At 41.4% G+C, this 14404-nt stretch overlaps 2 protein-coding genes across 11 annotated transcripts in view; one reads left to right on the top strand and one right to left on the bottom strand.

Moving 5' to 3' along the window:
- The first annotated feature begins 133 nt into the window (after positions 1-133).
- On the top strand, positions 134-8127 carry LOC110977430 (dynein light chain Tctex-type 5-like). 2 transcript variants are annotated; one of them, XM_022231565.2, is made up of 4 exons: positions 134-269; positions 3213-3454; positions 3791-3947; positions 5081-8127. In XM_022231565.2, exons 2-4 carry the CDS (start codon positions 3219-3221, stop codon positions 5237-5239), a joined length of 552 nt encoding a protein of 183 aa, XP_022087257.1. In that variant the 5' UTR covers positions 134-269; positions 3213-3218; the 3' UTR covers positions 5240-8127. The 2 variants fall into 2 exon arrangements, with proteins under 2 accessions (XP_022087257.1, XP_022087258.1); XM_022231566.2 differs by having other exon boundaries at positions 151-250.
- Positions 8128-8381: 254 nt separating this feature from the next.
- Positions 8382-14404, bottom strand: part of LOC110977429 (3',5'-cyclic-AMP phosphodiesterase 4C-like) — an 87993-nt gene continuing 81970 nt past the window's right edge. For all 9 annotated transcript variants that reach the window (XM_022231561.2, XM_087144271.1, XM_022231562.2 and 6 more), the window contains one exon: positions 8382-13874. In XM_022231561.2, coding sequence (XP_022087253.1) covers positions 13494-13874 — 381 coding nt within the window. In that variant the 3' untranslated portion in view covers positions 8382-13493. The remainder of the gene's footprint in view (positions 13875-14404) is intronic.

Below are 14404 nucleotides of genomic sequence, written 5' to 3'. Positions count from 1 at the left end.
ATGGTCGTACTTCTTTCTGGTATCTTTTGGTGGCATAACGTTTTATATACCCATCAAGCGCGGTACCGGTAACGAATTTTTTTTTGGGGGGGTGGGTTAAGCCAAACTCAATAAAACCAGTAGGCTATCTGAAATGTAATTAGCGCCCTCTTGAGATGTATAACAAAAGTCACGACGAAGATGGATGACGCGGCTCTCTGCTGATATTTTCTACTGGTGACGAGAAGAAAGTTCCTGGCGGGGGTTCAAGGTAGCTGATAAAGCATACGGTAGGAAGAAGAGGCCCCAGATAATTGACAGTCCTTAAGTTCATAAGGTTACGCCTACGTCGTTAGACTCCAGACTAATCCTCACACAATGGATGACGATTAAATGGGCTCAATGAACCGTTGCATTGTTGTGAACAATAACGTACGTGAACAACAACGTGAATAGCACCATGCATCATCGTTACTGATCACATAGGCCTACGAGGTCTAATCACTACCTCTAGACTATGGTCTGCCAAATTGTTAAAATAAATATCTTGGAAGTTTTATGATGTTGGCCAGATGTTAAACTGAGCACAAATGGAATGTCAAGCTTGCTGTCATGGCCGCATTAGTCAAAGATCTCTTTTTGGCTTCTTTAAAATTTATACCCTGGCTGGGGGTTCCTGCCATGCCGTGGCATACCCACTTGGCCCCACATCACATCATGGTCTAGGCCTGCTACAGGCTACATACATGTAGATATAAATATGTTGGCCCCTAGCCTTATCTTAAATTACAATATATTTCATGTATAATGAGGCCTACTTTTTATTTGGCAACTTCAGCAAGGTTTATTTCCCAATTGTACCGCCCAAAAAGAGGTTGCTAAAGTGTCAGTCTGGTACCATGGTAACAGAAAACTTTACCTTATCCTTGCAAAGTCTAAACACTAGATAGAGTTTGGTTCCTAACCTACCACCACTTGTCTACAAGTAGCTTGTCTTTCAAACTATCCTACTGAATTGAATATGCCTGCTACACAAATAAGTAATTGTTAAAAACTTGTTTTCTGTGATTTTATCTTTTCAAATAAATATGGAAGCATGCAAATCGAATGCAGTGTCATTTGTCCTCAGAGCTCATCTATAACAAGCTAAAAAGGGCTTTTTTTTTTGTTCATGCCAAGATGCGCATTCTGAATGTAGATTGCGTCATTCAGAGAAAACAGAGAAAACAAGGGGAGTTGTTGCCCTGTGTTCGTAGAATACATGTAGCCATTGTTTGGCATGCACAAGGGTTTATCCACTGCAAACACAGGGCGAGGGTTCCATTTGTTTTCTCTAAATGATGCAATCTACATTCAGAATTCGCATCCTGGCATGAACAGAAAAAAAAAAACGCATAGAGTTTCCCCGACGGCAGACTAGTTTGTTTTTCCACCCGAATTATAAAAAAGTGCAGGATAACGTAGACAACTTTTACGTTTGTCATCTCTGGTTATTTATGTACTCGATTCAGTTCAGAAAATCTATTCCCGCCGTTGCTGGATCGAAACGGAAGAATTTAGGGGTTCAGCTGACGGCCTGTTTTAAGCTCGTGATAGTTGAGTTCAGAAGACAAATGACACTGCGTTCGATTTGATGAGATAGAATCAGAGAAACCGTGTTTTCCTTAGAGGTGCCCTTTAAAACTAGATCCATCTTTTATTCTGGGAGGGGGGCATTATAAAGAAAAACTACAGTCACTTCACCACAGAGCAGAACGTCTTCATAGGCCCTACTTGATTTTTGCAAGATACAAAGGGCTAGCTTGTTTTCTTATTTTCTAAATTACTTATTCAGCTCCACTGAATAAACAACGGTATCAGTGGCAGATGATTGTTTGCCTAACAGTACATCATGCTGCTGCACATTTTAATTAAAGTGAATCAATTGAGATTCAAGATGAAGTTAAACACAAAGTGTGGGCTGTGGCAGATTGTGTAATCTACCTTGTCACACTTGTTTTTCCAATTAAGTTTTAATTATGTTACACTGTCCTTCATCATTAGATATGCAGGTGTCTGCAGCCGCTGTGGACTGTCATCATTTGCTTTTTCTCTCTGAAAGCGCGGCAATAAAATTGGGTTCCATGCAACATTTTGTAATCAATGTGTCCAAAAATGTTCATTTCAACAGTGTTCAGTCTATTCATAATTTTGGTATATAATGGGCGACAGTCCTACACACGGTGAAGATGTCACTCGAGAAAATGACTTTCACTAGTAACTGTACAGTGTTTTGCGCGCTTTTGAGAATGTATCAGCTTGTAACTTTTGCGATGGAGTTTGATGGGCAAAGTGCACCAGTTGTAGATCTGACTTGCCTACCCTTTTTGTTGTATGAAAATATAGGCCTACTGGTGAAAATTTAATTCACCTTACAAAGGGCTTCTGCTGGCTGGGTTTTTTTTTTTGCCTTGACAAGTTTGAGTTAAAAATTTTGCCAACTGTCTGGTCATCTTAGTACTGCATAATATGCCTGACAAATACGAAGAGAACAAGACTCCGAGTCAGATTTTGCACATATGTGGTTGTTGAATGAGGGTCTCATCAACGGTACCTAACGCTAGGGCGTTTCTCTACAATCATTCATTAATTCATACTATGCATTGATGACTCTCCAAAATTACAAAGTTACAAGGAAGGAACAATGTTTTGTGCTTGCATGGCCCAAAAGTCAACAAGTAAATGAGATGCAGGCGAAGACTTTGCATGATTTCTACATTTGGACTTGCTGTCAGAAGGACTGTTCTTCAGAGGTGGTAATGGTTGTGCAGGATTGAGTCTGAATTACATCTGTACAATTCATGTACCTGATTATATTTTTTATGGAGATAAATCAAATGTAAGTATTCAGGGAATTTCTTTTAATCAATGTGTCAGAAGCATGTATGTTCTCTGTGTTAGTTTGTCAACGAGATAAACCCTTACCCTCCTGGATCCTTCAAAATCCATCAGGAGGACCTGGAGAATTTTGGAGGATTGTCATTACTGAGACAACTTTTTGGCCTTTTAAGGACTTACATATCAAAAAAAGAATGACATGTACATGTATTGCTCCCTTTAAAACATGTTCAAACAGTGAAGTAGGTACAACACACCCAAAACACATTAGTCTCAACAGAACCAACACTTTGGCCAGAATAGTTTAGCAGAATTGCATCTATGGCAGTTAATTTTCTGTTTGGTTTTGCTTTTAGACGGCAATGACTGCAAAAGTTGAGAGTGCATCAGCTCAGATGGCCACCAAGATAGCCCAGGAGGCGCAGGCCGGGCTGGCTCGCTCCAGCCTCTTTGACATGGCCCCTCGGCCCCACAACACGGGCTCCAAGAGCTGCGTCTCCCTGGCTGTGGCCCCCGTGCACGATGATGAGGAGGAGGAGTTTGCCCCGAGGCAGAAGGTGGAGTACGAGAACAGCTACCGGATGGAGCCGCCCAAGAGGTGAGACCCTGGTCTGGCATACTTTCTAGCAAACGTTAATGAAATTACTGGTTTAGAAAGCAACAATGGTTGATAGAAATGACAAGCAGTGTGTGCTATGAATGGGGTATACATGGGGAAAAATCTCAAAGCATTGCATTCATTTGAGTCGCAAAAGAGGAAGAAAATTTTAATCCAATTAATTTTGAATTGGCTCATTGCAGCATATATCAATGAAAATATTGCCAAATGAATCTAGCATTAAAAAAAACAGGGAAAACAAGGATGAAATTTCCCTCTGTTGATTCAGGATATCATGCAGATATTGGTACAAATTCCTGAACTCGTTGAGTGCAGGTTTGTTCCCGAGAGGGTGAAGCAGATACTATGCGACACGCTGGAGAAAGAACTGGCCAACATGACCTACGAGCCCGTCTCTTGCAGCACGCAGTGCAAGAGCATCGCCCAGGAAGTCAAGCTGAGAGTCAGGGCACTGGACTACCAACGATTCAAGGTAAGGTGGGATGCTACAGCTGCTACGGAATAACTTCCACAGGCCCGAGTGCTATTCCTGGACCAACTTCCACACGCCTGAGTGCTATTCCTGGACTAACTTCCACAGGCCCGAGTGCTATTCCTGGACCAACTTCCACAGGCCTGAGTACTATTCCTGGACCAACTTCCACTGGCCCGAGTGCTATGTCTGGACCAACTTCCACAGGCCTGAGTACTATTCCTGGACCAACTTCCACTGGCCCGAGTGCTATGTCTGGACCAACTTCCACACGCCTGAGTGTTATTCCTGGACCAACTTCCACAGGCCTGAGTACTATTCCTGGACCAACTTCCACTGGCCCGAGTGCTATTCCTGGACCAACTTCCACAGGCCCGAGTGCTATGTCTGGACCAACTTCCACACGCCTGAGTGTTATTCCTGGACCAACTTCCACAGGCCTGAGTACTATTCCTGGACTAACTTCCACAGGCCTAAGTACTATTCTTGGACCAACTTCCACAGGCCTGAGTGCTATTCCTGGACCAAGCCACGTAATTTTGACACGGCCTTGTGTTGGTTTAAGAGTGAAGACTCAAAGTCAAGCTTGACTGGTGATAGAAAGTAGCATCTCGCAGTGACCAATATGACTAGCCTCTCCTGTCAAGGCATTTTCAGAAGGAACCTTCAAAATCCTCTACTGAAAGGGTAACCAGCAGTTCAAACTCTCAAGTCACGTTAGGTCCCATTGCAAAGTGTTAGCACTCTAACTTCCAAGTGAATCAATCCCTACTGTACAGTACTTGCAGCTTTCAAACAGGCACCAAGTCCCACTGTGAAGTATGAACACAGCTGGGCTGTCTGTCTCAGGCTGGCAATATCCTCCCAACTTTCTGTTGAGTTTGTTTATGGGCAGGTTTAGGGGTAAGTGTTCACCTGTCTTTAGCTGCTGGCATTCACTCTCCAACAGTTCCACAAAACAAAGTCCGAGCATACCTAACTTTTAAAACTTTTCTCCTGGAGATTAAAAATAAAATGAGTGTAAACCCGAATCTCCTGGCAATTTGGCAGTAATTAAATCCAGTTATTATTATTTATCATTAAACTTTCATTGCAACTTTTGTCTTTCTGTTTTTGAATTGGTGCTGTGTCAGCTGGTCTGCATCGTCAACATCGGCGAGAAGCGGGATCAGGACGTGAGGCTGGGCAGTCGCTGCCTGTGGGATGCCAACAGGGACAACTTTGCCTGTGCTTCCTACGAGAACCAACACATCTATGCCACAGCCACCGTGTACGCAGTCTACTACGAGTAGAGCTGAAACCTGCCACCGCAGTCAGATGGCTGAATCTAAACGTGGATGCCTTTTCTACTCCTCTTTTCGACTGGACAAATGTCAAGTCCTGTGAATTTGGAGGCTCTTTTTAAATTCTGGTTGGAACATTGAAGGGCTAAATATGGTTTCTTGGTCAAGAGATGAAGCGTCAGCTGGAAATGCACATTTCCAAAGTAGTTCTTCAGCCTTAAAACCGGATTCGTTGGCACTGTGCATTCATGCAGGGAAAAGACTATTGTTTTTACAGTGTACACATTTCAGTATACCACACTCTGTGATTGATACAAAGATTTGTGCAACTCAGGAACCAACTAAACTACCAAAAAGGGTGCTGTAAAAGGTAATTAAAAGCTCTTTTTAGGAGCCCAGTCGTTTATTGATGGACAAAACAATATTCATTACAGAATCGGGCAATACGTTTTTCATGCTTAAATTGTTGAGATTGTTAAGGTTTTTTTTCTTGCAATACTACTGTTGTCACACTTCCATGACAGCAACGAACCTTGTGAAGTTTTCAAGACGAAAAAGTTGTACGGTATAATGTGCATTCAGTAGGCTGATGATGCATTGACTATAATATGCGGTGCATCCAATGCTAAAGTGCAGAGGTGAGGTTGGATATGAGCTCTGCTTGGAAGCACCCCCCTTGGTGGTGAAAATGAGAGAGGCTGAGCTGACATGCAGATGCTATGGCTGCCATGCACCCATCACCCAAGCAGAGTCCCTGTGGGTTTGTGCACATTCAGATCGTTTGGTCTCCTGACTGCACGTGCATGAAAAACTGCACTGTGTTGTTGGCCACGAGGGAAGGACGGTCGTTGTTGCCAGGCAGCAGAGTGCCCTCTCTTGTTCATGAACAAAGTCCATATAAAGAGTTGACACTGCAAACTAACCCAAAAGAAAAATAAAGATAATTTTTTTCGTAAAGGTAATTTTTGTCATAAGAGAAAACATATTCAGATGACTAAGTATCCCAATGTTTGTAATAATTGCCAGAGTCCCACGCAGTCTGTGGGGTCATTAAAGATCATCTGAGCAATTGTGGATTCTGCATAAGGACAACACATGTACACGGCAGTTTGTGGCTGTCGCACAAAGGCCGTTATGCAAGAGACCACATTTCGTTTGAATGTGTACAAACCCAAGGCATTTTTCAACTCGTCTGACAAGCGGCGGTGTACAAATTGTCTGCCTTGTCTCTCTTTCCCCATTGACGGGGTACTTGCGCTCAGTCTCTCACCTTTGGACAAGAATTAATGCAATATATTAGGCAAATAATTTTACTTTCCGATGTTAAACCTTTGCCATGCCTTATTTCCAGAAGTGAGCTTCACCTTTTTGAAAGACACCCCCCTCTGGTACGGGATATGCCGAGTACATTTTAGTGCAATGCAAACTGGGTTCCAAATTGGCAGAGCTTGTCACCTCAGAGTGGGAAACTGACAAATAATGCCGATTGCTATTTTCACAAACGTTTGAGTTAAGTTTACTCCTGTTGTCTTGCCTTTATATATAAGTACTGTATTAGAAAAAAAGTATTCATATACAAGAGCAGTTTTGCACATTCTTTAGTTTGTAAATTTCTTGTTGACTGTTGTATTGTATCTTATTGTTGCTGTATATGCATAGTTCAGATGGTTTGGTTGTTGTACCAGCACTTTGCAACAGATTCCTTGCCATTTTCAACAATTCACTGGTTTACTTTTAGCTTGGCCAATATGTTTTGGATGAATTTAAGGTAGATGTTCAGTGTCTAAACACTCCTTTTGCACAGTGTTTCAATCTTAACCATTTGCTGCAATTTTAAAGTGAATTAAGTGTCAAAAGTACAGATTTCACCTGCTGGCTGCAATAGATTGGGTCAAAATTTGACCCCAAATCATCCGTACAATGGAGCTTGAAAGACTTCCTCAGTACTCAAGGGCAAATTACATTTCCATGTTTGAATGAGTTAATATTGTAGAGCTTGTACAGATCCTGACAAGAATGTTTGTTTTAAAGAGTTTAATTTGCAATATATCAATTCTGTTTCATTATCCTCTGCAGTATTACTCAGATTGGTTTACTTGTACGGTATACATTGTGATTTATTTTACCAGCATGAGCACTTCTCTGTGCATTCAAAATCTTGCCAGCTTTAATGCAATATATCCAAGATGGTTTTGAGTTTACTCAGCATAATTTTGTTTTACAATTTCCATTGTCTGACAGTGGTAATAGTTTGTTCAGCCATTTAGAATATGTTTAAATGTGCAGTCATGGCCGTAGTTTTAGAATAAGAAATCATCTAATGGTAGGTTGGCTCCAGCAGCTACGTGTACATCTCTGAGAGAGAGAAAAAAATTAGATCCAAATTTACAGTTCGCAAATCCCCTGAAGTTGGACACTTTCAACTTTGACAGATTTTGCAGGAAATTCGTGTTTCACTGTGAAAACTGGCTTTCGAAATTTTAAGGTACTTGTTTTCCAGTGAAGTGAGGGCAAGTCATGCTTTAAAATTGCAAGGCCAGGTTGAGCCTCTGAATAGCTGCCCAACTTGGTGGTGTCAACTAGTCAATACAGTTAACATGTAAAGGGATTTTTGTCTACACACATTCAGAATGAGGCTTATGATCATCTGAAGTTAGTAAGAATAACCCACAGGGAAATGGTGCAGTGTTAACATGTCAAGAGGCTGCACTTACGTGTAATATACACAAGTTTCTAGTAATGACTTTCGTCAAATCCTGTTAAGGTTTGTACAAGATGCACTTTGAAGTGATTCGGTTAATTCTCGTTTTAGCAATTCAGTTTTATATCATTTTTGTGTTTATTCTGTTAGTACGAGTTCTAATAGGAAATAAAAGAAACCCATCCAGGGAAAAAAACACCCTGTTGCTTGAAGAAAGATTCTGATCATACATATCTGAAACAGGTATCAAGAAGCTGTATTCTTGATGTGAACATTGACATTTCCACCTATTAAAGTTGTACTCGGATACTTGTAAATGCCCCTCTGAGCAAGTTGACAAGGCATACTATTCCCACCTGTCATGCCGGTTTGGGTGTGTGTGTGTGTCGGGGGAGGGCAGATGTGTTCATCTCTCTTTCAGGACGCCAAAAATAATTACAGGAGACACAGTGACGTTTTTGTGATGGACTCATTTATTCTCGGAGTTTTTTTTTTTAAATTCATTTCTGTGCATCAATTCATTCTTTGAGACGGTGACAAAACTCAGTTTTCAGCATCAATACACCATTGGCAAAATCAGGAAACAGGGTAAAATATTACAACATTATTTCACGCATTAAATGTCCGTTTTAAAAGGGGGAAAACCCAATAGACATGGGAGAGTGCAGGTAGGACAAGAACAAACCTTACCCACTTGCCCTCAAAAACCGAAGACTCATGAATTTAATTTGGGTATACTGTCTGATGAATGGGGATGGGAAGGTATAAGATGTGATTTTGGCTGTCAATAAGAAATAGCTGCATAAATCTGAAGTAGTTTTTAAAGTAGTGCCCTGAGTGAAATCGCCTTTTTCAAACTGCGATTGCGAACCAATGGCAACGCGAGCAGGGTTTCCATCTTGATTGTTTTGATAATACTCTGTGCATGAACCATTTTCACATGACAAATGGGTAGCAGGACGCAATTATGACTTCAGGTAGTGATTGTGCCGTATGCAATCTAAATCGCAGATTTTAGAGACAAAAATACGATCGAAAATGAGACAAAATAAGATTTTAACCTTAATTTTAAATACTGAGGTTTGCCCAGTATACTGATGTATGCAGTGCATAGCAGTGCTGTCTAGCTGTAAAAATCTTGTCCAATGATGTTAACTTAAAAACTGGCAGCCTACGGTGACAATTTGGGTCCCACGTCTGTTTTTAATCATCTCATTTGGAATTGTATTTGTGGACATTCAAGGACAACTGTTCTTTACGTTTCCTTGCAAGTTCTTGTATGTTATTTGAATTTTTAAAGAAACAACTTTCTCTTTTTTTTTGGTGAGGACTGTATTGTGTTGTGAAAAGATATGCAAGCATGCAACATATTCTTACCAATGGTGTACCGTTGTTGAAAACCTACTTAACACTATTTCTGCCTCTAGAATAGTCTGTGAAGATGAAAATCTGAACTTCAGGATACAATTTACATTGTTGCTCCTAACTTTTCTCTACCGACTGAGACCATCTCAAAACAAAGTGCAATTGGCAAAAGTATTGCAAATCTGAACAATATGTTTTGACAAATACAAAGGTTTCTTACACTGGTTTGGAATTTCAATTTCAAATACTTCTGACACTCAAGCAATGCCAAAGTTCTCCCACCCCCAAAAACCAAAAAAAACCACCAAAAATCTGCCACAAGCTCCCCAGAATACACCTTTCAAAATTCAAATTTACATGTAAAAAACCAAGAGCGATTATATGCATAGAAGTTTGTCTGCACAGCTTGTCTTGATTTCCTACCAATGACATCCTTCATAGCATTTTAGTTACCATGCACTGACCAATGTTAAGTTATGTCCCACAAACTGCTGTCGCATGATTGGCTGCATAAATGACTACGAGAATTCGAATATCAAATCCCTCATTTTGAGGCCTTCCTGTACTTCTTTCCAGCCAACCTAGGCCCAATTTCAAGGTGCTTTTAGCCCCGAGTGGGGAAAATATCTGCTTAGCAAAAACAGGTTACAAGATAAAAGAAGTCATGCGAAGTACACCTCTTGTAACTGGTTCCCAGTTATTGCTCAGCAGACAAACTTTCCAAGACCATGTCTGAATCATTTGGCTGTGGCTTATATGAGAAGTGGCTGCAGCCACAACCATAGACTTGTGTATGATATCGAGCCACAACCAAGTTCTTTGGATGTGGCCTAAGAACTATTTCTCTCAGGCAGCTTCATGAAACTGGGCCCCACTTGAATACCATAAGCCAGCCTATGTGGGGGCTAGGTATATGATATCAAACACATGCCACAGAACAGTGATTTTTTTATTACTTCAAATTTGGGCTTTTTTAATACTTGAAAGCTCTATTTTAAATTATTCACACTATTTCTAATAAGTCCTCCAATTATTCAAGGAACATAATTCTTAAATATTAATGCAAAATAATTATCAAACAATGTTATGAGGTATAATATAAGATTATATTTTGCTTTCAGAAAACTGAAAACGTCTAATTATATGTACAGTTTGACAGTGTGTCCTGGGTGGTATCTACATGTAGATATACAGCGGTACCTAAAACACACACGCATACTCTGTACAGTGTTACAACCAATATTTACATAATCTTTTACATTATTTATATTACGTTATCTTTGGGAATACCATCCCTACTTTTGCCGAGTCACTCAATCTTCTAATTAATACAACCATGTTTTCTTCAAGTAAATGTACATTCCTGACCTTGGTAGGCCATACAACTTGCATAAAATACTTGACTCGCCAGTGCGTGCATAAAAAACGTTGGCCAACAGAACTTTACAGGCAAACCCAAAACGAAAGAAATTGCCAATCTTCTTGAGGGGAAGGGGGAGGGTGTGTACAAGCTGAATACAAGAGAGTTGGAACACGCATACCATATCCAAAAAGGAAATAAATCACTTGTCTAATTTTGGGGAACATTTCGAGGTAACAACAGCTGTTTTGTGAGAAAACACCTTTTTTTGGAATTAGTGGTTTCTGCCAACATATGCTCGGAAACTGCAGCATAGAGAAATTCGATATGCCTGGGTTAACATTTGGTAAAAAAAGTTAACCAACCCCCCAAATTCATGCAAATTGTACTGATTTTAACTGGTTTCCAGCTACTGTGTGCTTCACAGCTCAGTGAAATGCACACCAGCATGATTATTTACTCTCAACAGCATGTAAAAATCAATTTCAGCTCATGTACCTCTGGGCAACGATGCCCCTTTGGTGGGAAACACTGTTGTGCGGGCAGGGCATGGAGCAAGCACGATTGGTTTGAATGTACAGTCTTCGCATGGGTACCGACTGCATGCATGCCTTTTTCTCGTTGCGGGGGAGGGGGGGACCAAGTGTTCACAAAGCAATTCTGAATCGTGTAGTAAAACTCAGTATCTTTCTAATAAACAGTAAGTTGCCAAAATCCAAAATGGGCAAAGCAGTTACTTCTATGAGCCTTTTTTTTGGGGGGGGGACTCCATCCTTATGAATCCAAGTGGAACTGTGGTTTTGAGTTTCTTCTAATGTCTGCCAGTAAACTTGACATTACTTATCCTGCCGTCTCTGAGTATAAACTGTGTAATTTATGAAGGTGGGGATTTGACACTCTCAAAGATACCATTACAACCAGGACCCAATGTCATGGCGCTGCTTGCTGCAGAATTCAATGCTTACGATTTTCATTCTGCACTAACCATGCTAGCAGAAAAATTCTCTGCTAACCTTTTAAGCACAGAATCCTTAGTTACAGTACATACGCATACACACAAGCCAAAATTCCTTGCTAACCCATGAAATACTTGCGCTGTAAGCACAGACTTTGCGGTAAGCAGCGCCACGGAATTGGGTCCTGCTGTGATATAACACTGGAATAAATTAATGCTGATGTTTAGAAACACTAGTATACCACTAGCGCACATTTGGAGTTTATTACACAAAATTAAAAAATGGTATTATCAAAATGAAGCCCCCCGTACTAATACTGTTCAGACACCTCAACCCACGTCGATAAGGTCAAAGTTAAACAGATTCAAGAAAACTGTTTTTTTTTTGTGAAAGCCAAGTGGAATTTTTCTCAAGTTCTCAGATGTAACACAGTAAGCAGCAAATGTGAGAAAAAGAAATGACTCAAAAGCAAAAGATGGAAACAGGAATAAGTTACACGTTGGAATTTGGCACAAGAAATCAAGAAATCTGTCAAACAGGTGTTAGTGATTTCATAAACTATATGCATTGTCTAATAAATGCATCGCTTTCAAAGTACAACTCTCAGATGCAACCTACGTCAGGACTGGAACAATTTCTTTCCAGGTTCTGCAGTTTGCTGTACGTGAAAACCTTTGATATTACAAATACTGTCCTTTGGCAATTTTGGACCTGTAAATTCAAACTTAAATGAACAATCTTAACAAGTAAGGAGGCTGCAATCTAATAACTTTCAGTCTTTTAAAACTAGTGCCCAACTAGTGAACCACTTTATTAAATTGGCCATGGCCTTCAATTCTTTTTTTTTACACAAAGGTGATTATACACCTATGTGCCCTAGAAATGTAAACAAAGCACATTATCACCTACAACTCTTGTCCTACCGGTGAAGTTAATCTATTGCTTTGTAGAACAGTTGCCCGAGTGCCTACAGTTTAGAGTTTTGTCACCTTTGACCCAGGAGAAAAATCTAAAGGCCGACAAACAAGTGAAGCCTAACGACAAAGGGTCACGCAGGTTAACTGTGGCTGCAGGTAAGCTGCACTCATCTCATTACACTTTAATGCAGCTCCAAAGGAGGTGTACAGCAGGTTGAATGCACACATTTAATTAGTCTCTGGTTCAGTAGGTCACAGGATGATTCAGTGGTATCCTGTGAAACTCTCGTGTTCAAAGGAAACCAACCACTGTGGCTAGGCGGCATGGCCCTGCCCAACAGTGAGGAGATTGCAGGTGTGTGCAAACATGGATTGTAATAGACTGCACTGGACTTGGGCTTGAACGACACGGCTCCCTTCTGCAGTCTGTGGGTAGGTGAACATCCCCTTTTGGGCAGCTTGTAGGGGCGTGGCCAGCAAGAAGCAAGAAGGGAGGGCTTCAGGGCTCGTGATGCTGCTGGGCAACCTTTCCATGGGTATATCATTTGCCACGTGGGCAGCATTTTCAAGGTGGCAAAGGCTAGCAGACTGAGAAGAGATCGGGGCCACAAATGCCATTTATCCCAAGTTCAAGGTGAAATACCCATTCTTGAAAATTCCTTATTTGTTAAATTGGCTAAAGACGAGAAACGGTGCAAAAAAGTATTAGTCAACAGCTCTTTGTGGAAAACCTGTGCATTTGATAATAAAAAAGAAACAATCCTACAAGAAAATCTGTGTTCAATAAATAGTGTTATTTCTGTTATTTGGCAGCACTTTTTTCAAAATTTGTCAAATTAACTTGTTTGAAAGTACCCAAATGTTGTGACGACTTCCTCTCTGCACATAGTTTACGATAAATAAAACTGCACTAATATTATACACAAGTCGATGAGCATCAATTGGGTGACCATCCTGGCCAGCATTATAAGTCCATCTCCTTTGATGACTTCTCCTTCAGCTTGGCAAATTTGTACTCGCAGGCATCTGTCTCCACCACTTCTGGGTGGGAGAACTCCTTGGAGTTCGCCCTGGTTGGGTCCCTCTTGGCAGGGGTGTTGTTGTCGGCGTTGTTGCGGATGACTTCGGTACCCTCCACTGGCGACATCTCAAACTGGAACTTCTCGTCCTCGTCTGTCTCCTTGATGGTGTCCTCCTCTGAGGTGGGCGTGGGGCTGTTGCGGATCTGGCTGTTGTACCAGTCCCGGTTCTCCTCCAGGTTGTCCAGGAGCTCTTGGGCATCCGGATAGACCAGGTCGGCCCACGTCTCCCACAGTGGGTGCACGATGAAGTCAATGAAGCCCACCTGTTTACCGATTAGCAGGGAAAAATGTTACTGGTTCAGAGCTCTGTCGAGTTGACAAGGGGAAAGGAGAAAAAAATAGGAGTGAGGCCAAGAAGGGCCTCTGCAGACAATGATACTACCAGGAGCATGCTAGAAAGTATTGTGAGGGACGATCAACAGTGCAGACAGCAGACCAGTGCACAGTGCAGGTAGGCCCTGCACAGCACAGTTGAGCAAAGCAGAGCTAGAATATGGCCCAGCAGTGGGTAAGCCCAGTGGTGCTGACCACAGATGACCAGTGCAAGGCAGGGGAGTGCAGCCCAGACAACGGCAGGGAAGAGCAGAGCTGTGGTGGCTGGAGGTATGTCTCAACTGAAGCACAGCTACATTGTCTTCAGCACGATGGCACCTACTCGTGCAGAACAATGCAACACAAAGACTCGAGTTGTGAAGAACATAACATGGGTATGCACAGCAATGAGGAACAGAACACTCTGTTACAAGCAAAAAGCACAGCACAGAAGACTAGTGTAAAGCAACACAAAGCAGAG

Source organism: Acanthaster planci, linkage group LG12 (genome assembly GCF_054643075.1).
Source record: "Acanthaster planci isolate LZ-2023a linkage group LG12, COTS_SCS, whole genome shotgun sequence".
In the NCBI taxonomy this organism is placed as follows: Eukaryota; Metazoa; Echinodermata; class Asteroidea; order Valvatida; family Acanthasteridae; genus Acanthaster; species Acanthaster planci.
Note: the sequence above shows the minus strand (reverse complement) of the source record. Positions and strands in the feature narration are given on the sequence as shown.

What these genes read in the sequence shown, in the direction of transcription:
- LOC110977430 (XM_022231565.2), top strand. Translation starts at nt 3,219, where the DNA reads ATGACTGCAAAAGTTGAGAGTGCATCAGCTCAGATGGCCACCAAGATA. An exon ending in CGGATGGAGCCGCCCAAGAG is followed by an intron (nt 3,455 to 3,790) that starts GTGAGACCCTGG and finishes CGTTGAGTGCAG; the next exon opens with GTTTGTTCCCGAGAGGGTGA. An exon ending in TGGACTACCAACGATTCAAG is followed by an intron (nt 3,948 to 5,080) that starts GTAAGGTGGGAT and finishes GTGCTGTGTCAG; the next exon opens with CTGGTCTGCATCGTCAACAT.